Source organism: Ostrinia nubilalis, chromosome 9, assembly GCF_963855985.1.
Source record: "Ostrinia nubilalis chromosome 9, ilOstNubi1.1, whole genome shotgun sequence".
In the NCBI taxonomy this organism is placed as follows: Eukaryota; Metazoa; Arthropoda; class Insecta; order Lepidoptera; family Crambidae; genus Ostrinia; species Ostrinia nubilalis.
This window is the reverse complement of record NC_087096.1, coordinates 8,779,349-8,805,472: the sequence shown is the minus strand read 5'-3', so window position 1 is coordinate 8,805,472 and position 26,124 is coordinate 8,779,349. Positions and strand designations below refer to the sequence as shown.

Sequence of the window (26,124 nt, the reverse complement as noted above, 5' to 3'; positions counted from 1 at the left end):
GGTTCTTGTGTCACAACCAAACAAGCTGCTTGCTCGCTCTCGGCAGGTCCCCTCTCGCAAAGCAAGTGGTTGCATGAAGCCAATGATGGTGAAGGCTCATACTCCAGTGAGTCAAGTTGAGGAGGCCCATGCCACCATAAGGTGTTCGATGGCAGGTCTTGGGGATTGCAGCCTCGAGACAAGCAATCAGCTGGATTGGAAGCTCCATCTATGTGAAACCATTTACATTCTGTAGTACTTGAATTTATTAAATTTATTCTGTTTTTGACATAAGCCGGTATATTATTTCTGCTAGACTTCAACCAACACAGAACAACTTGGGAGTCAGAAAATAAATGTACAGCATTGAAGTTAATTTTAGCATAGATTGCTTTGACTTTGCAATACAGTTTGGCTAGCAACACTGCACCATTTAACTCTAGCTTAGGTATAGTCAAGGCGTTTTTTACTGGAGCAATTCTAGACTTTGAACACAAAAGTGTTGTGGTTACTTTGCTGCCTTGAATAACCCTTATATATATGCAGCAGCCGTAGGCGACGCTAGAAGCGTCACAATATCCTAGCAATTGTATTACCTGCGCATTATTTATATTTATGTTTCTTTGTACAGAAATTATAGGCATTTGTTCTAGCTGTTCATAGAATGTTAACCAGGCCTTAAGCAATGACATTGGTATGGGCGAGTCCCACTCGAGATTCTCCTTCCACACTTTTTGTAGAAATTCCTTTGCTCGAACTATTATTGGCCCAGCGAGCCCTAAGGGGTCAAAGAAAGAGCCTATGACACTCAAAATGGACCTTTTATTCCAGGACTGCACCTGCTTTATAGGACATGACACTTTAAAAACATCATCTCTAACATTGAATGAGACCCCTAAAGCTTTCATTGAGAGGTCCTCATTACAGAGCTCATGCTCTTCGAAAAGCTGCTTGTCAGCTGGTATGCCAGCCAGTAATTGGTCATCATTTGCAGCCCATTTATGCAGCTGCAGATTGGCACGTCCTAGCAGGTCTATAAATTGATCTCTTACCTCAAGAGCTTCATCGATGGTCTGTGCTCCAAAAAGAGCATCGTCAACGTACATGGCTGTCCGGATGACCTCAGCAGCCAGCGGCATATTGCTCCCAAACCGGTCTGCTAACTCCTGGAGACATCTGGTGGCCAGGTAGCTTGAGCTCTTGAGTCCATAGGTGACTGTCTGTAATTGCAGAATAATTCTTTGAATTTTCATCTTTCCATAATATATTTTGTAGATGCCTAAATGATGGATCAATTTTTATAGCTCTGTACATATGTCTGATGTCCGTTAACATTACATACTTGAATGACCTGAATAAAATCAGAATGTCAAAGAGATCTTTTTGAACCTTAGGGCCATTCAGCAAAACATCATTTAAACTTTGATGCTGCGAACTAGCTTTTGTGTTACCATTAAAAACAACTCTTACTTTATTGGTCTTTTTATCGTTCCTTATGACTGGCAAGTGTTGCATGAAATATGCATTTTTTAAATTTGACTGGCGCAGTGGGATGACCTTTGCATGACCCATTTCTATGTATTGATTCATGAAGTCATTATAATTTCTATTTAATTGATCATCTTTGGCTAACCTTTTTTCGATGGCATTTAATGTTTTTGATGCTATAGGAAATGTATTTCCTAGGTCTAGCTGATCTACGGGGACTTTGAGCGGGAGGGACACCTGAAACTCGCTGGTGAGCTGTACCGAGCTTTTAAACTCGGCTTCGCAGGCATCCTGCTTTGCTGTAACCTCCAATTTCGTTTCAGGGACCATTTCAGTCTCCCAAAACTTTTGTAGGAGGTGATCAACATTGTTGTCACATATAGCATGCAAGGTGACGTGGTGACTGGATGCACAAAACTCACTATTGTTTACTTCACCTGACAATATTGAACCAAACTGGGTATCAATAAGATACAAATTACTATTTTGCAGCTTGATTTTGCGAGGCAGCAATATTTGGAAGAATATGTCCGCTGACAGCAGAAATGAAATGTCTCCCGGAGTGTCAAAATCACTATCTGCAAGCACCACAGAGTCTGGCAGCTGTATATTTTGCCAGCTTACTTGTTGCTGTGGCAGCTTGGTTGTATAGCCTGACCAGGAACATAAAAACCCTGGCATAGAGGCGCGTCAATTGCATTTGATAGTGCAACACTGAGTACAGTCGTACCTGTGTTAAATTAATAGGCTAACTTTATGTATCAGGATTCAGGATTACGGGCTAATTTGATATTTTCATAAATTAACGAAAAAATATTATTATAGGTAACCTGGTTTAAATAAATTAAATGAAACCATCAATCGAGTTAGTAGGATTTATTTTATTATTCATCAATAATCAAATTCAGAACTTGAATATTCAACTGAAATGCCTGCTCATGAACGCTTCAAACTCGGTACTTCTTTCCCAATTCCATAAAATTCAACACTTAGAAAGTGACAAAAATTTTAAAATAGGTAGTTGAAACAAACCACAGCTAATTTTCATAGTGGACTGTACTATACGATAAACATGTCAGTCAATTTGACAACCTTTGTCGAAAACATTATTCAATGAAAATATTGTCCAAACCCTTAGTATTTCTCTTCGACAAATACTTTAACACATTGTGAACCACTTTTCTTTCACGACTATAAAAAGATTTTAGCAATTTAATTCACAAAATCAATTGCGCACATTTAAAATAAAGTTTGTTTACACTTTGACAGCAATAGACTGACATGCAAGGTGACATGACAATGAAGTTTTCAGTTACTGTTGCCATTAAAAGAAATTAGTTCCATTAGTTTTCCGCAACATGGCGAGGGTTTTTATGTTCCTGGTCAGGCTATAATTTGGTCCACTATGGAATAATTAACTTGGCACTTATAATTATTTTGAAGTGACACAAATTCAGCATTGACAGCTTTTGAGGTTGTTTTGTTTTGTTTCCCCAAGGCTGTGATATTTAAATTGCTATCAATTAGCGGTATAGATGACCCACGCTGAACTGTCCCGCCAAACTCAATGACAGGGGGGCGCTACCATCGTTCAACTATATGGTTTCCAACATGGCAAAAATCGGAACTAGCGATCCGGTATTGACGGTGGCGCCCCACTGTCAATGTCATGCATAGGACAGTTCAGTATTTTGGAACTATAATTGCAATGCTTTTGCTAAGTCAGCTGTCATAAATGACACTTGGCTGCCACTGTCAACTAGTCCCCGGACTACTTTGTGTGATTTGCCATCCCGGCAGAGCACTTTGGCCTTGATGGTGGGCAGCAATATTGTGCTAACATTAGAATTACTGTGCATTGATACTTTTTCATTGCAGTGCAAGAGAGTATTATGCGATTTGTCCTTGCACTGTTCACATTTGAAGTGAAATTTACATTTATTTGTGTGAGAATTGAAACATATTTTGCATAAATTATTTTGTGAAATGAAATTGAGCCTTTCCTCTGGTGAGATGGCTAGAAATTTGTCACATTTGAATAATCTATGTGTTTGCTCACTACAATATTTGCAAGACCACGACTGTGTGGCAGTTTTGCTTGCATAGTTTGACACTTTAGTTTTGTAAGTGTTATTATTATTGTTGCTCTTACCTTCACTTCTTTGGCTCTCCTCGAAGCTGCTAGCTCTCCGCTCCACAAAAGCGAAGAAGTCATCCAGTAGGGGCAGCTTTGTGGTGTCACGCTCCGAATGATAGGCTCTGCAAGTAAACTGGTCGACCTTTCGCAACAAAATGGGTAAAACTATCATGTCCCAGCTGTCAGTCGGTTGTCCTAATGTTTTCAGTGCACCTAAGTGCTGGCGAGCATGTGACACTAACTCTCTTAAATTGGTAGCCGCTCCCTTTACTAGTGGATTGAAGTCTAGCAGCTCTTGTACATGGTTAGTGATAATAAGAAACTTATTGTCATATCTATTTCTCAACAATTCAAGAGCTTTTCCATACGAGTCCCCGGTGACGGGTAATCCTTCGATTAATGACAATGGCTCACCTTTTAAGTATTTTCTAAGATAAAAAAGCTTTTGAATTGCGGCTAATTTAGAATTATTATCTATCACTGCACTAAAGAGTTCGATGAACGAGTGGTATTTTGTGTAGTCCTTGCCGTCAAACGCAGGAATGTCTATTTCTGGCAGCCTCACGCTGGTAGCGCACGCGTCTGTAGACTGCTGCGCGCCCGATGCTGGAGCCGGTGACGGCGGCTGCGGCGCCAGTAGGCCTCGAAGGCTCGCCACGATCGCCAAATACCGGTCCTCGAACGCGTCGTTTCCGAAATAGTCTTCATCAAGGGTGTCGTCCAAAGTACTTAATTCGATCAGTAGCTGCTCATGCCTTGGCAGCACCTCCTGCAGTTGTTGTAGCCGCGCAGATACCACGTCCTTGTTGATTGGCGATTCCAATGTGCGGATAAAATTTTCTGCCTTTGTCAACGACGCTTTACACTGTGCGATTTTTCTTATGATACCTTTCCTTGCGTTCTTGTCCACTTCCTTTTCAGCCGAATCGCTATCCATGGTCATGGCGAAAAATGGCAGGGCGTGGTGATATTTTTTCTCGATGCAAAGTAAAGGGAACCAAAATGGCGGACGGTTATTTTCTTGCAAAGTTGAATAAAATTGTTCACTTTTGGCTACTGCGACTTGCAAATCAATATGGCACAATAGTGTATTGATTGGCCTTCGATTTATTTATTCTTGTGCAAGTGTATGTTCAGCAATATGCAGTGAAATCAGCTTACTTTTCTTGCCGGCCGGCGAAGGTGTGGTTTCGTTGCTCGAAGTTTATTGTCGAAGCTTGTTTATACTGTTTCGGCACCATTTATGTTCGTGGAACATACAAATAATAAGATTTTGTACTTTAATCTTGACTTTTATTTATAAAAACACAATATTTACAAAAACCAGTACGAGTTGGTGAGAGTGTGATGAGGAAGAGAGATATAATTTTTAGTGTTGCCAACATTAATCATAAAAATAAGGCATAGACACATTAGACACATTCAGTATGAAATTAAGCCGTGTTTACATCTACTGATGTGGACAAAATTCCCTTAAGGTATGTTTTTAAAAATGTTTCATAACCAACAAAGTAAAACGAGACGATCTTTCATAACATTCTCCAATAGCAGATGTTGGAAATGTGTAGTTTTACGTCGAGACGACTGCATTCGGTGTCTGAGCAAAAATGCCAAATGGTCTTAATGCCTCCACGGGCTACACGAAGAAGACCAGATAAAAGGGAATAAAGCCACCTCAATTCATATCGTGAATAGTATTACAACAGACTCTTTCAAATACAAATTGAGCGTGGAACTGGTTCCACTCATTTTTAGGATAAGTCTTTAAAGGCGAACGTTTTTACACTTGCAACCAATTCAATGCGTGTAATAATGAGAGTTAAACCTTGTAAGAGGTCCAAGCTTACGTGGGCACAGGTACCAAAATCCTGGTTGACAGGGCTTTGTTCCAAAAAACTCACATTTAATGCTCAACAATTCATAATGAATTATGAAAAATACTTTTACTACCACAGCAGATCACACAAAGTTCCTCAACATTTTACTAAGGACTTTCTAAGATGTTAAGCCGGGTCTCCAGCGCGTGTTTTTCCCTACACAATCAACAAAAACATGTCAACATTCAACAAATTTTTGTGGTCAAAAAGTTTTAGTCTACTTCATCCAGCTATATCAAAAGATATCAGGCTTTTCTATCTAGCCTATGTCAACAGCGTGTTCGCTTTGCCCACGCTACCCGAATGCATCTAACGACTTAATGTAATGGAGTCATATATTCCTTGCAATGCTTCGCTCTGGTTGCAGCTAGCAGCAGACTTTTAAAGTCGTGTAATATCGTCGGCTTGTTCTTACTCGAGTACTTAGTTTTTAATTTCCCGCTGTGCGTCGTTAAGCTCGTGTAAACTACGGTTAAAAGGGTGAACCAACGTTTTGACTTCAATCTAGTACACAGATTTCTAGATTAAACCGACATAAACGTTTTAAAAAGCTTAGAGAAGCTAAATAGGTATAGATTTAGCTATTCACACAACGCTGCCAAAAAAAAAGTAAAAAGGTACATTAGACCCACTTTTGAAAAGAAATCGGTTCCACTTAAATACCTAATCTTCCTATCTTCCCGAGAAAATGAGAAAATCCCACCTATTATACTGAATAGTTGTTTTTCATTCGTTTGAGAGTAAAACGTGCCTTATTAAATTATTCAGAAAAACACGCAATTAAAAACAAATGAAATACACTTCTTTGAAAGCTAAGAAACAAATTAAAGAAATCCTACTATTTCTCAACAACTTTGTTTCTTATATGGCTGAGTTGCTGCACCACCTAACTTTGACGGTAGCTATAACGCTAACCGGTGTTTTTTGTATGGATTTTGATAGACTTTTGACATGTTTAAGTCAAAGTAAGATGGTGCAACCCAGCCTAAGTATACTTTCTGTCTCTACCACCTTATCCGATGATAACCGACATGTTAAACTATTCATAAATCGTCAGAGATCCACCTGAAGATATTTCTATGGGCGTCACGTACCCATCTCATGCCCCCGCTAAGTACATACATAACTTACCTTAACCTTGGACGTGGAAGGGTTCTGGAATTCCTATTTGTCTTATTCCCGGTATTCCTGTAGAACCAGATAAAAAGCTGGGAGAAGTACGCAATAATTTACAAGGCTGCTACTTGCTTCTACTAAGGAAAAAATATTTCGTGCACTCTCGCATTTGCTAAGTGGATATCGGTACATCAAGCTTAATAAGACATTGAAGTCGCTTCAATAAGTACTATTTTGCAGCAAGGAAATCTATAATCTTAGGCTGAGTTGCACCATCATACTTTAACTTTAACAAACGTCAAAAATCTGTCAGACTCCAAAAAAAAAACACTGGTTATTGTCATAGCTACGGTTAAAGTAAGTTGGTTCAACTCAGCCTTATGAGCTGTCGATGGTACTATGAAGAACTTTGTGCCATAATTGAATTTGCTAGAATCACGAGTATTTTTTTTTTAATTACGAAAGTCATATTAGACACTTAAATAAGGTATTCTTCAAGTGCATAATATAATTCGGAATAATTCCCAAAGAGAATTTAAATATTCCCTTTATTTGCATGTATTTTGCTTGGGACCCAAAGCAAATAATTGTCTCAATGGTTTTTCTTTACTTTTCTCATAACTGTTTACATTCATCCAGGTACAAGAAATATCCCGTGCAGAGAGCCAGAGGGCCGAGCAAATATCCCGGCTTATGGCGTCAAAATATTTGGAGAGGATGGCTCACGACAAGTACTTCCTCACGACTCTCAGTAAGGACGAGCGGCTCATCTCAGCCAATAAGCAAGGCTCGAAAATGCTGCAGGAGCTTGCCAATAAGGCGTTGGCTGATGTGGAGAAAAGACAGGTATGCAGATGTAGTGCACTTTTGAAACTAGACAAAAGAGAAGAATTGATTTCAATTTGTCTATTGATGTTGAAGCTACTGGCAGAGTAATACAAATGAGTAGGTCATCTTCATAGAAACGCACCGAGCGCGGTTTGTATGTGAGCGCGCGCCAATACGTATGCGGCGCGCACGCACACACTGACAAAATTCGGGGCAACTCACCGCTAATCAACGCTAAATTTTGTCAGTGTGTGCGTGCGTGCCGCATACGTATTGGCGCGCTCACATACAAACCGCGCTCGGGCGTTTCTATGAAGATGACCTACTCATTTGTATTTACTCTGCTACTGGCTACGGTTATGTACTTACCTAAGTCTTCTCAAAAATGGTGTCAATTCTTTCAAGAGACATCTACCAAACATTATTAGTACTAGCATGCCAGCGAAATAAATAAACACTAATATACAGGATATTTATCTTTAAAAAAATGTCTTTTAATGGTTTGGTTAGCCACCAAAAAATTAACAAGCAATGATGGAAAAACTTGGAAAATTGCCGCGCTTGATAAAAAATGGACTTTTTAATAACTTTTTCTTCACTTTTGAGGTATACCTAAAGAGTAAAAACGTTTAAAGGTGTAATCCAGCTTACTTTGGTGAAAAGTCGACCAAGATAGATAAGAAGCTACTTAGCGTCTTACCGTTTTTATTTAAATTTTGTGATAGCCCTCGTTGCAACTCTAAACATTCTCTGTGTGTCTTACTTAATATGTACTTTGAATTTGTATTTTGTACGAAACCTACGCCGCGGTATAATCGCATGCACTCTTCGGTAGTTCAGGATGAATCGTAGGGATGGATAGAAAGCTTGTGGAACTCAGAATTAAACTCATTCATTTTATGTCACGTGTATGTCTAAAACCAGGCAGTCCTTCGCGAGAGACGTCCCCTCTACGCCGCACGCGCTTCAGAAGCAGCGGCGCGAGCGCGTCTTTCCCGGGCACGAAAAGAACAACTCACTCGTGCGCAAAAGCAACACGCGGTCGACGCCAAGCGCCTAGTCAGAGCAGCGCAGATAGCCTACGAAGAAAGAGACACAGCTAAATGCCTGGAGAGCGCCGAGTTTGCGATGGACCAGATCGCAAAGAAAAACAGCAATCTTCTGCCGGCTAAAGAGAAGTTTTTGCAGCAGCTGTATGATATCGTAGCGAATGCGTTCTTGGATCAGGTTAGAAGTGTAAACTACATTAGGTATATTATTATCAACTTTATCATTTTCTATCACTCATCATTATAATCATTCGGCAAGGCAGTTAATACCGGACGTAAGCTTCCTCCAAGCAACACCACAAAGCACGTACCTACTGTCGCTTTTTATATCGCTTGTTTTGGCACAGTATTCCTTTTAGAATGTTTGAATAGGCCTACTTAGCTACAAAAACAACAGTGTCTTAATAAACCAAGCTCCTTACTACATAAAGGAAATATTGTTATTAAGCAAACAGCCTTAAGTGGACACAAATAACTTACAACAAATAAAAGTATCCCTCCAGCAATAAACGTCCCCTTTATTTCTGCAGAAACGTGTCAAAGACACAATGAGCGAGTCTGACCGGGAGAAGCGGGCCTTCGTACTGCTTGGAATGTACATGTCTCGGGAACCAAGCAGAGACTCAGTGCTTCGGGCCCGGCCGCAAGCCCCACCCCGAGACGCAAAGTAAGACGTAATTCACTTAAAAACTTCCACGCGAACTTTATTCGTGAGTCCTACCTGCGAGAATTTTAAAATTTAATTTTAAGTGAAATTTTTAGACAAACGGCTAGTTTCTGGGAAACTACAGATGCGATGCAATTTGCATTAGTTGGTATCAACGGTTTGTTTCTATTTATGTGATTTTTAAATAAATTAGTTATTCCTTTCAATGAATGAGATTTTGTTCAGCCATAATGTTGCGGATTTGCGACCATAGTGAAACTACTATTACCTACCTCTGCATTTATTTGAACATCGCCTTTGAACATGATACGTGACGATTGACGTGATGTGACGTCACTATAGCTACGTCCTGTCAGCCTTTCCATGTAGGTACATACAGTGCAGATTAATATTATTACAACACCTGCTAGGAAAAACATCGTAACTTAGTATTAGCAGTATTAGGCTCTTTTTAGGACTTTGTTATTAACACATCTTGTGTTATGTTCCCTGATCTAGGGATCTATCTACATACTAATAAGAAAAAAAAATCTTTTTGTGTAGATACTTTAGCGGCACTGCGTTCTGGGGTGTTTCTTTTGGCGAAAATATTTTTATAGTTATAGTAGGTATACCTAGTTGTCTACATACTCTAAGCATATTTACCTGTCTAGGTCGCGCCTACGCATCTTAGAAAGGAACCTGGCAATGAGCACACGGGCGCCAGAACGCTGCTACATTCTCCACGAACTGGCGAGGCTCCTAATGGAAACGAAGCAAGCGCATAGAGCCCGATTCTTCGCTTTGAAATGTCAATCAGGTGCATAATATTTTTAGGTGTTAAGTTCAAAAAGCATCAGGCTGTTGAATACTGAAATAAATAGAGTATATTTGCATACCTATTTATTACATAAAATATCATCTGAGCTGTCGCCAAACCAATAATAAAAAATAAATTGTAGCCTACCTGTTACCTACTTGTTTATACCAGTACAAAGTAAGTATTAAAAGAGTTCAGTGCCTCTACCATGAGTTGCCATCGAAAACTTGTATTCGTATACTACAGTCGATAGAGTTTAAACGTGGATCGATGAAGTTTGCCTTAAAATCATACCATGAGTTCAATTACCGTATACTTTACTCGCCAGCGATAATTCGATGGTTTTGTGATGTAATGTTGGTGAGCATGTAAACGTATCCAACTTCACACTCTATGAATGGATGAATGAAAGAACGAATGCCGCTCCTTTCTAACTATATAGAAAAGATAGAGTAGGAAATAACGAAAATGTCAAAAATAACACTGCAAAATTTAAGTGTCCTAGAACAGTGCTTAAAGCTGAATTAACATGATGATTTTAAATTTGTATTGTTTATTTCTTGTCATTGCGACTTTGACGCAGCTGTTGTCATGACAACAGATAACAAAACATGTTTTGTTGAAGGATTATTGATGAATAATTTTCCACAAAAAATTGGATTTTAACCAGGATAGGAAAATGAGAACCTGCGCTTATCCGTTTAAACCGATTGTAGAATTTATGGAAAGGGAAGTTAAGTAAAAATAAACATACTATGTGGTGGAGGAATTTCGAAATTAAACGAATAATTTTGAGCTGGTTTTTTTGGAGAAATACAACCTTTCCAGCATAACTTCCACGTGCCTAGCTAAGTAACGTGCCTAGATTCAGTAATATGAGTGCTAGATTTATATTTTCTAGATACAATAAAGTTGTTTTTCTATAGATATGGCGATCTGAGTATGCCCACTGAAGGGCCCCAAGAAAGAGCCAACAATAGTCAACGGTGGGTGGAACTAACGGACACGCGAACGTGAAATGCTGATGCCACCGGCGACACGAAAACTACTGAGAAATTGAGAAAAGTGTGTATAAATACCTACTACTAGGTATATTCATTTTGATTGCTTTTATCTTATTTCGTCATTATTAGTTGTAATGTTTATTTGTTAAGGTGTGGAGTGACTTTAAACAGCAAGAAGAAGGCAACTCGCATACACAGAGCTGCCAAGGGAACACTGGACTGGTGGCGGTCCAGGTTCTTCCCTGAAGCCAAAGGATTTAGAGCAGAGTGCTTGTAAATAACTACTTGTAAATTAAATCCATAATAAAGACCTAGGGTAACTGGATGGATATTATTGGATATACCTACCTACCTTGTTATTGTAAAACTTAAGATATTATAATTAATTAAATACATTATATTGTTTTAATCTTTCATGGTCACTAAACATACATGGTAGCAGTCTCGTCAGTAATAATAATTAAGTAAATACATATCCTACTTATTATTAAAAATGCGAAAGTTTGGATGTCTGGATGTTTATTACTCTTTCACGCAAAAACTACTGAACGGATTTTGATGAAACTTTACAGTATTATTGTTTATAACCCAGATTAACATATAGGCTATAATTATGACGATCTGTGACAAACTAAATTTCACGCGGACGAAGCCGCGGGCAAAAGCTAGTTGAAAATAAAATGATAAATTTTTATTGACTATTTATTTCACAAAACATAATACATAATACACAGACTGATTAAAAACAAAAGTAAATTTCAACTTCTGAAAATACATATTCATTGTCGGATTAGCTTTCTATCATGATCTCGTAAGGCTGCGTTTCCACCAGAGATGTGCGAGGATGCGTAGCGAAGGATGTGTTTGTAAAGAACCAGTAGAATCGCTTCATTTACCTCGCCTCGGTCAGCACATCTCTGGTGGAAAAGGCTCAGGCTGTACAACACTAATGAGCATTTTCAAATCTCTGCTACACATCCTCGTACGATACATTTTCCTCGCACAGCTTTGGTGGAAACCCGCACACATTTTCACAGCACAGCTAGACATCTTCGCACGACACAATTCCCTCGCATATCTCTGGGAAACGCAGCATCCTCTCCCTCCCCCAAGGATCTCCACAATGTGCCCGCATCCAGGTTCTTCCCGCGACCTTCACCAGATCGTCGGTCCACCTAGTGGGAGGTCTGCCCACATGCTGATAACATGTTCCATCGTAATAAACTTCTTTCCGACATAATTTAATAAAGAAAACACCTAAAATGACCTAAAACCTTAATTTTATTTTGCTTTTCACACGTCAATAAGCCAGTGAGTTACGTTACTGTGACAGCTAAGGTATTTTTCGATGACATCTTTGAAAATTGCAACTCATGGTAAGTTATTTGTATGAAACTTAATAAAAACTTTAGTCGCTATCGAATTCATTAAGATAGGTTTTTTACCTAACGATTTGAGATGAACTCATGGTAGTGTTTTTAGTTTTGCTGTGGTTCAGCTACTACCCAAGTAACACAAAACACAATTATAAGAAGCGTACAACAGCATGAACCTACGTGCAGAGCAGTATATGAGCAGCATATGTAGCACTATATCAGCCGTATAAAAGTCTATAAGTGTCTTGTAAGCGCAATTTGGGCCCCAAATAATACGGCTTTGAGCATTATTAAATATTATTAGTGCTGCTAACCAGCGCTTATAATGTTATTGAAGACAGACATTAGTAAAGTTGTTAGACAGCATATTCTAATGTAAAAAGCATTTTATTAGTTGTTAGTACAGCTTTGAAACAGCTTTCAGAATTACAATGCCAAAGTTACGTTTTATTCTAAGGCTGAACGTTTTATTTTGTTTGTTTGAAAGTATTCGAAAAAACTTATCGCATTTTATTGTCCGATTTGATTATTTAGAGTATTGCAGTGCAATGGTGTTGTGAGGAGATGTTTTAATGTCTTTATTTAAAATAATTTATCACAAGGTAAGTATCTTTTTTTTGTTTCAAGAATGAAAATGAGCTGGGAGTATTAGTCTTATGTGAAAATATATATATGTTTGTGGTTTATAATTCACGCGCCCTCACAGAAATCCTTTTTTTAATAAAATAGGGACAAATTTAGAATCGACATATGACACTTTTTGTGATTTTTTTAACGATTTGATTAATTTTAACTTTTAAAATTGCTTCTATCGATACTCCGCTTGTAAGAAAAGGATAATAAGTAGTATTTCATGCGTATGTGTATTATAATTTTATTTTCTATGTTAGAGAAAACAGAAAGCAAATGGCGTCAGATAATATTAATGTTTTAAACTTTCAACTAGTGTCTTTTAATGTTGTCAGTCTTATTATAGTAAAAAGAAAATGGTTAAGTCATTCAACCTACATATAAAATATCTAAGTGATATCTTTAGCATTACTGTAACACTTTTTAGGTATGTTATAATGTTCATTAGGTTTAAACGTCATAAAAATGGATTGCTTTAGTGTTAATCAGGGTACCGAAACAATAATTTAGAATCCTTTAATCACGTCATGATCCCCTACTCCACGTCTTTCAATTTTATCTGTCTCCAATTAGGTAGGTACCTAGTTTGACAAGTGTTAAGTATAAAATCATTATCACTACAACTGTAATTTGTAATAAAACACGATATAGCTACCTATCTTATTTTTCGCTCATTGTAATAGTAATAATTTAAAGGAACTTTTTGTAACTAGTTAGTAGTGTTGCTGTAGTCGTTTTTTTAAGGGTATGCGTTATACGGGTAATTATTTAGTTTTCAGGTAACTACTTCTCTATTAAGTCATAAATAAGCTTATTTGTTTTTTTTTCAGATGCCTTTTAAAATAGTGCAAACGACCGAAAGGGATGAAGGAATGTTCTACGGAACTTCTTGACTCACACAACAACCGATTGTACTGTATTTTGTGTATGAGGTGTATCATTTTTTGGAACACGTTTTGCATTTCTTAAACCAAATATAAAGTTTGAATATTCCGTCTTTATCTTTCTCTTTACTCCACCTGTTTTCTTAGGCTGAGTTGCACCACCTAACTTTGACCGTAACTATGACGATAACCGATGTTTTTTGTATGGGGTTTGACAGATTTTTGACGTTTGTTAAAGTAAGTTGGTGCAACCCGGCCTTAAGTCTTTTTCCACTGTTTATTTATGTCAATAACGTGACACGTTCGACATAAATTTTCTAATGAATATACAGGACCTACTAACGCACAAATGAATATAATCATACGGCTCGTGGTTTTATGGCCAAATTATGACCTAAAGTAATATTTTTTTTTTTTTAATTTATCTAAATAGTGCTAAAAGCTTTAAAGTAACAATAAAATAAGAAGATAACAGAGCTAAAACTTTAGTAAATGTTTGGCTAATGCTGAGCAGTAAATAAGTATAAGAAAAGATCATAAAAATGCGTTCAATCTGTAAAATGTGTTAATATATCTGAATGCACTATAGAATATTTCGACAACGTTTATTTAATGCATTAGGTTTTCTTATTTACTAATATACGGTTTTAACCTTTGTGTTAGTGTAAATGCTGTTAAAGGTGCTGTATATTAAAAGTAATTAATGTTTTAGTATGATTATAAGCCAATTAACTTAATTTTTTAGACCATATAATAGCTTCATGCATTGTAAATTTTACCGCATTCTACTCAAAAGCATTTAAACTAAGTCAAAACTGATTTAAAGTGATAGTCTGACTTTAAAACGTAAATCAATCTTAACTTCAGTGAATATACAGATTGCGTGTTACTTGGGTAACCGCTAGAGGCGCTGTACAATTTGCCATACATTTTTTTACGCCCTCGATAGCGAGATGCTCGGTAGGTAAACTCATGGTAGAGGCACAGGATTAATATTACAGGGTCATTCTCCGGATCTGGATTCTTTAGTTGATTACCCCGACCTTTTTTATTTTTGAATTTAGAGTAAGTTTAGGTAAAACATTTCAAAATAGACATTGTTACGAGCATATTTTTTATATTGGCCCATCTGTAACAAGCAGGAATAAAAAGTTATGTGACATCAAAATTTTCATGGTCGGGGTAATCAAAGTTGAGAGTCAGAGTAATCAAAAATAATAAAAAATATTTTATTTTCTAAGGTTTTTTTTTAAGTTATGGTAAAATAAATGTTATTATAACTAGCCATTTGTTATTTTGATGTATAAACGAAAATATTGTAAAGTTTCAACAAAATCTGTTGAGTAGTTGTTGCGTAAAAGAGTAAAAAACTTTTGCTTATACATAATATAATATTAGTGACTCAATGTCCTATGTCTCCTATATGGGGCAGAAAGCGTCCACAACAGTCCTCCATCGCATTCGGTCTTGAGCTTCGCGTTTGATCTCCCTCCAAGTCTTGCCGATCTTCTTCGCCTCGTCTGCTACAGTGCGCCGCTATGTTTTTTTGGCGCAACCACGTTTGCATTTTCCCTGGGGGTTCCAATCTATAGCCTGCTTAGGGATGTGATCGGGGTCCCTTCGGAGAGTGTGGCCGATCCAGTTCCACATGCAGCGTTTATTCTGCTGAACGATCTGTATTTCGTGGCAGCGTTCCAAAAGTTCGTTGTTTGAAGATTTTGGAGAATTCGGCGAAGAAAGCGGCTGAAGAAGATCTGCAGCTGGTGCGAGATAACCTTAGTGACCTTCCACGTTTCACGCCCATAGAGCAGAACTGGTTTGACGTTGGACCCGAATATTTTGATCTTGCTTGGGTCAATTTCCGTGACTGTCATAAGGCTCGAAGTTGTGCGAAGGTAGCTCTGGCCTTGGCAATGCGCGAAGTGATGTCTTCTTCGGTACCTCCAGGCTCTGAAACGATGCTCCCGAGGTAAGTGAAATTGTGGACTCGTTGGACATCTTCTGCACCAACGGTGTGCAATTCCACACTCCAGATCGCATCTCTTGGGTCTTCCGGCACTGATACCCTTGCTTTACCCTTTTTTCGGCATAATAATTAGAAGCTCCTTATGCCAGTCATCTGGAAGTTCCTCTTCCATCCAGATGTTTTCGAAGACAGGTGTCAGAACGTTAACGGCGGAGTTTACATCGGCTTACAGCATTTCAGCGGTGATAAGATCGAGTCCAGGGGTCTTGCCAATTTTGAGGGATAATAATGTATTAATAGGATAGGATTTCATTTTAGTAAAGGGTAATTTTGCTTATTAAACGTTATTTAGTTAATCATTAATTAGTAAAATTACAGTATTATTGATTACCCGGTGATAAAAGTCGAGGTAATCAAGGTCGGGGTAGTCAAAAAATTAAGGTTTATCCTGAGCCCTGCCCAATCTGTAAGTTGAATCCCATAATGTTTTAATACACAAAAATGCGGTTACATGGACCATTATTCCTGTACATTCTCAAGAACTTTCCATGTAAAGAAACCTAAAAAAACAGGATAGAGTAATCAATCGTGCACTGAACCAAGGTCGGGGTAATCATATTCTTATCTCGATAACTCCGAAATCCTGCGACGAGTTGCATTACCGGTCACCTCGGCACGCAGGCCACCACTAAAGGTTCACGGAGGAGGATAGAGCTCGTTCCTAAATTGCGTAGCTAGGGACGTAGGCGCACATTAGCGACGTGTCGGGGTAATCACGGTTAACGCTCGGACACAACTTCAAATAATTATTTTACAAAACCTTTTAGTGATATCGTTATACCGTATATATTTTATCAATGTCTATTTAATCAGTAATCGATTACATAAGCTTTGAAAGCGGTAATATTAACGGATTAATTTATACGAGCGAATTTTTTCTGAAATCCGGAGCGCGGACACGTCGTGGTAATCAATTTTTGACGACTTACGATTTTTTTTTTAATTACTTAATTAACTATTATTAACTATCTCTGTGGTTTAACAACAAGAACCAAAGTTATACTATTAGATAAAAATATTTGTTACTAAAATATTATGATATTCGGGTACTTTTTGGCCACGGACACGTGATTTTCTTAACCGGTGGAACGACCCTACAAGTAAAACGACGAGCAATTTTATTAATTATCCTCAGTATATTTGGCTGGCGATTTTAGTTCAATCGAATGAATTCTACTAATCTAAACTTCTAGTCATTTTCAGTACTATGCGAACTACATTTAGGAATCAAACTTAGGACCTTTAAATCGAGGGTAGGTACCTAACTTTTCACCAACATTACACCATAAAATTGAAGGCGTCATTAGTCACGCTTCCGTCATTTCCTATCTACACAACTCAAACTTGAGTTGACACCTAAGTAAATCAATCACCTTGTTTAGTCCTGTCAGCAAGAGCGTCCTCCCCAAGGTGTCACTGAATGTCAATAGCGATCATTAAGACGTATCAACCAGCAACTTTGCAGATCCGTCGCTCCCTGATCGATTATTCAGTCTATAGGGACATAATTAGATGTGATCGATCTAGCTATTGTATGTGATTAACAACGATAGACGTTTCAAACTCGATTATTAATGTGCCAGTGTTGAATTATTAGATTTGGCTTAGGTGGCTGCAATTTGAATAATTCTGTTAGAAGTAGTGGCAATTATAAATTAAAACTAATCGATTCGAAATTTTGTATGCTCGTCGTCCTGGCAAAAAGTTAAGAGATCTCATGTAAAGCCAAATTTTTACGCTACACGTGTTATCACTCTACAAGTTCTACCTTCACAAAATCTGCAACTTAGTCAAAAAAAATTTGTAGCTTGGACGTTTTGTTATTACGAAAATACAATTGTGTAACAATTTTCATCCTTCGTCCGTGTGACGGTAGACGGAAGTGAGGATTTTTTAGATATAAATAAAATTTTAATTCCTATGACTGCTACCAATCAGCCTTTTTGGAAATCATTAGGGGAGGCGTAAGTTCAGCAGTAGACGTCTTATGGCTGAAATGATGATGATGATGATGAACATTCTAAGGCTGAGTTGCACCACCTAACTTTAACAGTGACTTTGACGATAACCGCGGTGTTTTTTGTATGGAATTAGACAGATTTTGGACGTTTGTTATATTCAAAGTAAGATGGTGCAACTCAGCCTAAGTAATTAAATCTACTTACCTACAGGATGGAAACGATAAGTGATCTCACTCGATTATTTCTAAACTATACAAGATATCGAAAAACTGGTTACTGATCCTGAAAGAACTTCACGAGCTCTTTCAAACGGTATCAGTAATAGGTTGCAGAATTAACTGGATCTATCCGAAAATTCAATGTTTTCAACCTCCATACTAAATGTATGCCAGAAACACTATTAGAAGTGTTAATTATTTTTATTAAACAAGAAATTACTTAAAATTAACTCATAAATTGCATTCTTATTTAAATTTATTAATGGAAAACATTGGTTTTAGGCTTTACTTGCTATAATATTATCAAGACACGAGTGCCATGATTGTGGTAGTACTAAATGTATGGAAACCGGAAACATTGAATTTTCGGATAGATCCAGTTTATTTTGTAACTTATTATTGGTACCGTTGGATAAAGCTCTTGAAGCACTTTCAGGATCATTAACTAGTTTTTGGATATCTTGTATAGTTTTCAATATTATGTGGTTTTACTAAATGTATGGAAGCTGGAAACATTGAATTTTCGGATAGATCCAGTTTATTTTGTAACCTATTTTTGGTACCATTAGATAGAGTTCGTGAAGTACTTTCAGGATCAGTAACCAGTTTTTGGATATCTTGTATAGTTTAGAAATAATCGAGTGAGATCACTTATCGTTTCCACCCTGTATACAGAAGCGCGCACCGCTGGTCAGCACATTTGGCTGTTGAACTCGACGTTTCTGCTGGCCCGCTGTCACCTGCTCCAGAACAACCGACCCGAAGCACGCGCAGCGTTGTTAGAAGCAGTTGGGCTCTCACGGTCGTACGGCTTTGGAGATGTTGCTGGGTTTCTTGACACGGTTCGTATATTATGATGATGATGATTTTAATCTTTGGGTTGTTTACAATTCACAAATAATTTTTAATTCTGAGAGAAATATGGATGCCGAAATCCTTGACAAAAAATTATTTTTAACACAGTACAGTCAGCGTCAATGGGTGTCACAAAATATTTAACGCTGATTGTACCTACGTAATTGCCAATAAAATTGTAGTTCAAAATAATAGGAGACATTTTAAGAGGTTGAATATTTGGTACTACATTTTCAACGTTAATTTAGGAAATCTAGTGAAATCTTTAATATTCATAAAGCTTTAATCAAATTAACGTTGCCTCCATTTATTAGGCACAAAATTAGCGAGTATCTTGTGTTATTTCTATAATACCTAATTAGGCCACGTCATATAAAAGCTACCAGCTCGCAGAGAATGTCATACAGTAAAATATAGTACACTGGCCTAATTTATTAATGGGACCCATTTTGCTGTTCTCTTTCCAACTCCACCCCGAGCTAACGAGCAAAACTGTTAACCCACGGGCAAAAAGTAAACGTTAATAACGGATTAACAATATTTATGCGCTCGCAAAATGTGCCAGCAGTCCTATAACACTTTCAGTGGTTTTTAAAGCGACGTTATGCGGAATAACGTTTACCGTAAGCGTTTCGGCCAAAAAATAATACCGAAATGGCTTAACCACTCCAGATTGGGTGACTCCAATTTTCCTTCTAATTTGGGCCCGTGAAAACGTGGCTTAATAGGGATTATGGGAATTACATTAGACAACGCCGAGTCGTAAATAGCGAGTCTACCCGCACGGCCGTGCTTGAGCCGTACTTGAGAGCTCTCATAAATTTGACCTCTGCGCCTATCTGACCCCGTTCTATATTGCAGGACTCGAGGTATAAGGCTAAGAACTCATGGCGCAATTTTCACTCGCAGCTTCTGTAGAATGCAGATATGTAAAAACCTCAGATCATATCTATGATCTGAGTGCACAACTCACGACGCGGTTTCCGCCCGCAGCGGGCGCGATTGTATTCGGGTCCCGCTCGGCGGTTTTCGCCCATTTTGTACCAGTGACTTAGCACGTGGCGCGATTTTAAACCGAGCCGTGAGTTCTTAGAATAACCCCGCAAATAACCGCTCTCAAGAGCTTTGAAATAAAACAGCAATTCTACAACCGCCGCGGACGCGGGTGAAAATCGCGCCGTGAGTTCTTAGCCTTAAGCGTCAGAATTTCGGGAGCGGCAAAATTATTATTCTTTATTAACCCTACATTTGTATGCGCAGATATATTTTTAATGGAACTATAGGTGCCGGGAAATAAGCGGATTAAGTTTTTGGATCGGACCTGTATTTTATTTAGGTAGTTTTCCAGGAAAGATTATGAAGATACGCAAACAGCACTCAAGTTATATTTGTTTAGTATTTTTGGGTCTGTATTAAAATTCATCATTCTCAGAATCGTAAAAAGGTATCGGTTACAGTAAGTATAAATAGATGTTTTAATTATAGTGCGTAAACATATCACTGGAAGGCGAGGTTGGAACCACGGAAGCGATACTGGAGAAACGTGAAAAGGCGATGGTCAGTCTGATGCAAGATGACGACCTTCGAAGTGCAGCAGAACACCTGTTCAGACGTATGTCTGTCATCCCGGCTGCCAGGTAATATAATTTGTTTTTATTGTACAGTCACGGAATGAAAAGGTTCGTCAGTTTTCAAATTGATTCCTTCAACGAATCGCTAGCACATATTACCTTTTGAAACTATGTTACAGAATAATCTCGAGTTAGAGAAAATAATCTTTAACTGTTCGTCAGTAAAGTTCAAAATTATTCAGATCAAAGTTGTTTGACGATTTAACTTGTCAAGAAGATTATTATGATTGATAAACTAAAACCTTCTTGTTGGTTCAACCTGCCATCATCTATTAAATAAAAAAGCTACATTTTGTAACATTCCACTGATGGGATAGAAAAATAAACTAGCAAAACCTTATTAATTTGTTAGCAAACGTCATATTTATTTAAATGTTAGCAGCACTGTTTCTTGCACGGTTATGTTGGCAGGTTTGACTCTTACAGTACCTAGTGCAAGCGAAAACCGACACTAAGGTGACGAACCTTTTCATTCCGCGACTGTACCTGAATAGTAAAGGGCTTGTGGATTGGGGTTACTTTGAAACTTGGGGTGCCTTAGATAAAAACTTCTTTGTGAGATTAAAACGTAACACGCCGAGGAAATTTCGCTACTAATTTGACAATAAGCGCTACCAATTTAAAAAAAATTGCAAGGTGCGTTCGGATAATAATGTATTTGCGTTATAATCTACCATACCAAGGAAGTTCTTATCAAAGTCACTCCGGAGTTCGAAGTACGAGTAACCCTACAGTCGGTGGTAGGCTAGGTACCCAATGAATTTGAATTTTGAAAATAATCTTGTCACTGGCCATAAAATATGCGAGCCGCGATAAAAAGTATAAAAGCAATAATAAGAATAGTAGACTATAGAGTTCACATTTTCAAGAGTAACCTACTTCTTTTTACAGCAACTACGAGATTTTTTATTTTAATTCTCTCGGAGTATCGGAGTAGATCGCAGTATTCTAGTAACTTCAATTATTTCTGTGTCGATTTACTCGTTTGTGATCGTAACAAAATTGACCCACTTCCCGCAGATTGGTTAACTGTGCCCATGAGACAAATAAAACGCTTCTGTGACAGACTGACCCTATTTCGAGTGAGCAAAGCCACAAATTGAAGCTAACTTTGGCGCTTTTAATAAATAAAGCGCTGAATAATTCGATTACAGAACCGCTTTAGCGCTTTAGTGTTCTTGCCAAGAATGCTACCTACTTATTACTTATGCAGCAAAAAACAGCTTGAAGTTTCTCTCGCATTTTTTAGTCTTCGCCGCGCAGATTTTTTCACGTCGGATAAGTGTTCATTATGAAATTTCCATAAGACTTAATCTTGTTCGAGTAGGTACTAAGTTGAAGTTAGGTACATACTTTTTGTGTAGATTCATCATCACCAGAGCTAGGAAAATAGTTAATTAATTAAACAATCTAAACTAAAATGGTTTCTTGATATCAATTTGTGTTTTTAGACAAAAGAGAAATGAGTATAATCCTTTTTGAGATAACAATTAACCGATTTCTGACTTGGTCATACTCATAAAGTAAACAAAAGGTTATCGTACAATTCAGGATTGGTGGTCAGCACGTCACAACTTGTTCGATTTCCACCGGCAAAACAATTTAAACTTTGGGCAAAGTTCACTGCGGACAAGTTTTAGCTGAGTTATGATTAGAGTATGTGAATTTGAAGCCCGGTTATGATTAGGATTGAAATGCATGAGTGGAAACTAAGGCTAGGTTGCACCATCTTATTTTAACTTTGACAAACGTCAAAAATCTGTCAAACTCTATTCAAAAAGCACCGGTTGTCGTTATAGTAACCGTTAAAGTTAGGTGGTGCAACTCAGCTTAAGTACTTGTATTTTAAGCCTAGGCGCAGGCCACTGATTTTAAGTTGGCCGATAGTTGGTCCCGATTTTAATTTGTATGAAGAATCGGCCGATAGCAAATCGGTGTAGGCTTATCTAATCGATGTTGACCTAATGGTAATAGTTTAGTTTTTTTTTTTTCAATTGTCTTTGGATCTAGCTCTTAACTCAGTCAATGACTGAGGTATGGGAGCGGCACGGCAGGGGTGATTTTGACATGAAGTAACAGCCCCCCTAGACAAAACGCACTTTTTGATCGAATCGAAAATCGAATCCGTCAAAACTCCATACAAAAAAGGGTCTTTTCGACCACTTTTCGACTGGTTTGCGATTATAATTTTCACTTTGTCTAGACCCACAGATCATACAATACAAACCTGAAGTCTCGCTGACTTCTGACGTAACAAAAAAACTCTACCGTGCCGCTCACGGGAGCGGTTTATTTGTTTTTGTTTTGTTTTGTGTTTTTTGTTTTTTTGTACTGCAGGCACTGACTGAGTTAAGCCCTAAACCTATAGTAAGAATTTCAGAAACTATTAAAATATTATGTCTTTGTTGCTTACTATATTAGTAAAACAATGGCAAAAATGGTCAGTTTGCTCAATCGCTTTGTGGTATAATTCTAAAATAAAACATCACACAAAAGATACTCTGAAAAGGGACAAGAAAAATCCTTCCAATGAAACAAAACCCTTATAAGAAGATACCCTTATAATGCGATTTCTCATAATATTCATCTTCCATCTTCAGCTAGGGGGCTTATTGTTTTTTTAGGGTTCCGTACTACTAAAGGTAAGGAAAATACAAAATTAGGATCACCCCGATAATACATATAATCAAAAGCTTTGGTCATAAGACCTAGGTCTTTCTAGGATTCTAGAATCACAAATTAATAAATACAAATAATAATGGAAAATTGATCATTTGCAGTTAGATTTTGTGGGAAAACTTTTATTTCAAGTTGACTTACATTTTTTTTATGCAGAACAGGCAGGTATTTGACCACAATCGCACCTAATGTTAAGTGGGATGCAATCTAGGATGGTACATATCTGCCCTGTAAGTGCCTATTCACTCTCGCCTTGAAAAGGCCCGGATTATAGTTTTCGGGAAAGACAGCAGCAGGCAACGAATTCCAGTCTCTAGCTGTTATAATTATTTTGATACAGAAAAAATACCATCGCACGCAAATGGCGATGGCGATGGCGATCCTACTGATTTCTACTGATCGCCATTGCCATCGCACACGCAGGCAGGACGCGTCGGTTTAGTAGCCGAACCGAACCTTAAAAGATGTAGAGAAATAAATGTGAATACGGAACCCTCATATTTCATGTTCATCTAGAACTTGGCAGGCTTTTTGATGTTATATTGAAAGGTATTAAATATTTTACAACTAGCGGCCGCCCGCGACTTCGTACGCGTGGATCCCGGTTTACTCCCTTCATCTATCTTATGCGGTTTAGATATTTTCATACAAATGCTTTTTCCCGCTAACTCCCGTTCCCGTGGGAATTTTGCAATATCCTGTTGTAACTAAGCTTTAAGTTTACTAAGGTACCTGCATGCCAAATTTCAAGCATCTAACTTAAGCGGTTTAGATTTTTCATACAAAAGGATTTTCCCGCTAATTCCCGTTCCCGTGGGAATTCCTAAGTATACTATAACCTGCCCAGGAGTATGAAAAATAATTGTACCAAGTTTCGTTAAAATCCGTCAAGTAGTTTTTGTTTCTATAAGGAACATACAGACAGACAGACAGACAGACAGACAGACGGACAGACAAAAATTTTACTGATTGCATTTTTGGCATCAGTATCGATCACTAATCACCCCCTGATAGTTATTTTGAAAATATATTTCATGTACAGAATTGACCTCTCTACAGATTTATTATAAGTATAGATGAATATAAAAAGAAAAGTAGGTACTTATATTTTCTATTAAGCCTTTTTAACTTAAAAAAATATCAAGCCTTTTTTTATTTATTTACACTTTATCAATAAAAAGGGTACTGGGCACTGGGCTTAATGCCATGTCGCATTGCCAGGCGAATTTAAAAGGCGCTATTCAACTCTCTTTTAGGGCTCCATGTTATTTTAAGTAATTCGACGGAACAGAAACAATGTAAAGGTCTTTGAAAACTGCTGATAATCGTAGTCTATCATATTCTCTCTGATATAAAATTTTATTAATCTGAAATTACGATACTATAATATTATTTTTTTATTTCAGACAATAACTGTGTCTTGTAAAGTACAATTTTTATCGCTGATGTTGACTAACTTTTTTAAGTGAAGGCATTTTTCGGCATTTTAAGTTAAATTATATTTGCAAAAATGTACCTAAAGTACTTTAATTTCAACATTATTCTCGCAAAAAGCATACATAATATACGAGTGTATTATAAGGCACTTTTACGTAATATCTAATTTGCCTACTAAACGTCTAGTCTAGACATACGAGCAGGCCAATGTATTTTGGCACGGTTACAAATTATCACAGACGGTGTTAGGTTCATTTACAATGATCCACATAATGTGGGTGACATTTTAGAGCTCTGGAAAAATTTAGGACAGAAAAAGGTTGTTAATAAAAGTAAATGTTTTCTAGTGTTAATAGAGCATCATTTCATTTTTGAAATCACTCATTCTGTTCATTTGTTAGTACCGTTAACCTACTTTACAGTTAGTTCGCAGGGGGAAAATCTATTTATATTCTTAGAAAATACAATAGATTTCCACTTTGTTCTATCTTACTTTATTTAATACTCCATGTAGGTAGCTAATCTTCAACTAAATTGCTACAAACCGTGCCAAGCCACCTAAAATACAAAAGCAGTTAATTTATTTTTTAAAAAAGAAGCAAACCAATTTTCCGGACCACCAAATACTGGCCAGCAACAATTTTAACGAGCGAAACGTTTGCAGGCGCTTCTCAATAATGCCGGCCACGCGCGTGGAGGAGGCGCCCACGAACCGCCGAATGTCCATCATACCGCGCACGCAGCAGCCGGCCACGGCTAGGGGCGTGCAGAGGCAGCTTCACCCACTGGGATTCCAGGAGTTCGATATTTGAATTTAAAGTTTGAAATGTTTGTCTTTCTTTTCTTTTTTTTTCCACTTGGCACAGGCAAGGGTTCTAAATGTTACATCATGCTTTGGAAAGCCCCATCCACGTCACGGCTAGGAGCATGCAGAGGCAGCTGCACCCACTGGGAGACTTACCAGGAGTTCGATATTAAAAAATTTGAAATTCGTTTTTTTGTGTTTTTGTTTCATTTAGACTTGGAAAAAGGCAAAGGCATATACAACCAGTAACAGCCAACAAAATTAACAGCCTTTTCTTTAGTTACAAGTTTTTTTTCTGAATGTGTTTCGAGAAAAGTTTACCAATGATTCTCTTAATTTAGGTGATGCCAATGATACCGAGCGTTAACAGCATGCACACATAAAATAATTTGGATAAATAACGATTTTATGCATTTTCGGTAATTGTCAAAAAATATTTTAGATTGAAATTAAAATGTATGACTCCATTATTAATTTGTTTGGATTTTAACTCGTAGCACTTTTGATATTTTTAAATCTAAACTGTGTAAATAACGTACTAACTTTTGTTTCACTTGTTACACTCTGTAGATAGGTCAATAAAACCAATCTACCATACCGAAAGTACACAACTGATTAGGTCTTAATACAAAAAACGGTTAAGGGTTAAGGTCACATTCCATTCGGAAGGGTTAATGT

The 26,124-nt window shown here is 37.6% G+C and overlaps 1 protein-coding gene and 1 long non-coding RNA gene across 2 annotated transcripts in view; both read left to right on the top strand.

The window, feature by feature from the left end:
* Nucleotides 1–25,508, top strand: part of LOC135074586 (uncharacterized) — a 43,114-nt gene extending 17,606 nt beyond the window's left edge. The window contains exons 6-12 of the mRNA XM_063968925.1: nt 7,237–7,443; nt 8,350–8,652; nt 9,005–9,141; nt 9,795–9,940; nt 18,715–18,881; nt 20,380–20,531; nt 25,306–25,508. Of these exons, the coding sequence (XP_063824995.1) occupies nt 7,237–7,443; nt 8,350–8,652; nt 9,005–9,141; nt 9,795–9,940; nt 18,715–18,881; nt 20,380–20,531; nt 25,306–25,453 (1,260 nt within the window). The 3' untranslated portion in view covers nt 25,454–25,508. The remainder of the gene's footprint in view (nt 1–7,236; nt 7,444–8,349; nt 8,653–9,004; nt 9,142–9,794; nt 9,941–18,714; nt 18,882–20,379; nt 20,532–25,305) is intronic.
* LOC135074983 (uncharacterized) lies at nt 13,595–13,943 on the top strand. The gene is made up of 2 exons (XR_010257933.1): nt 13,595–13,695; nt 13,781–13,943. It is a non-coding gene; the product is annotated as an uncharacterized LOC135074983 (long non-coding RNA).
* Nucleotides 25,509–26,124: the final 616 nt, after the last annotated feature.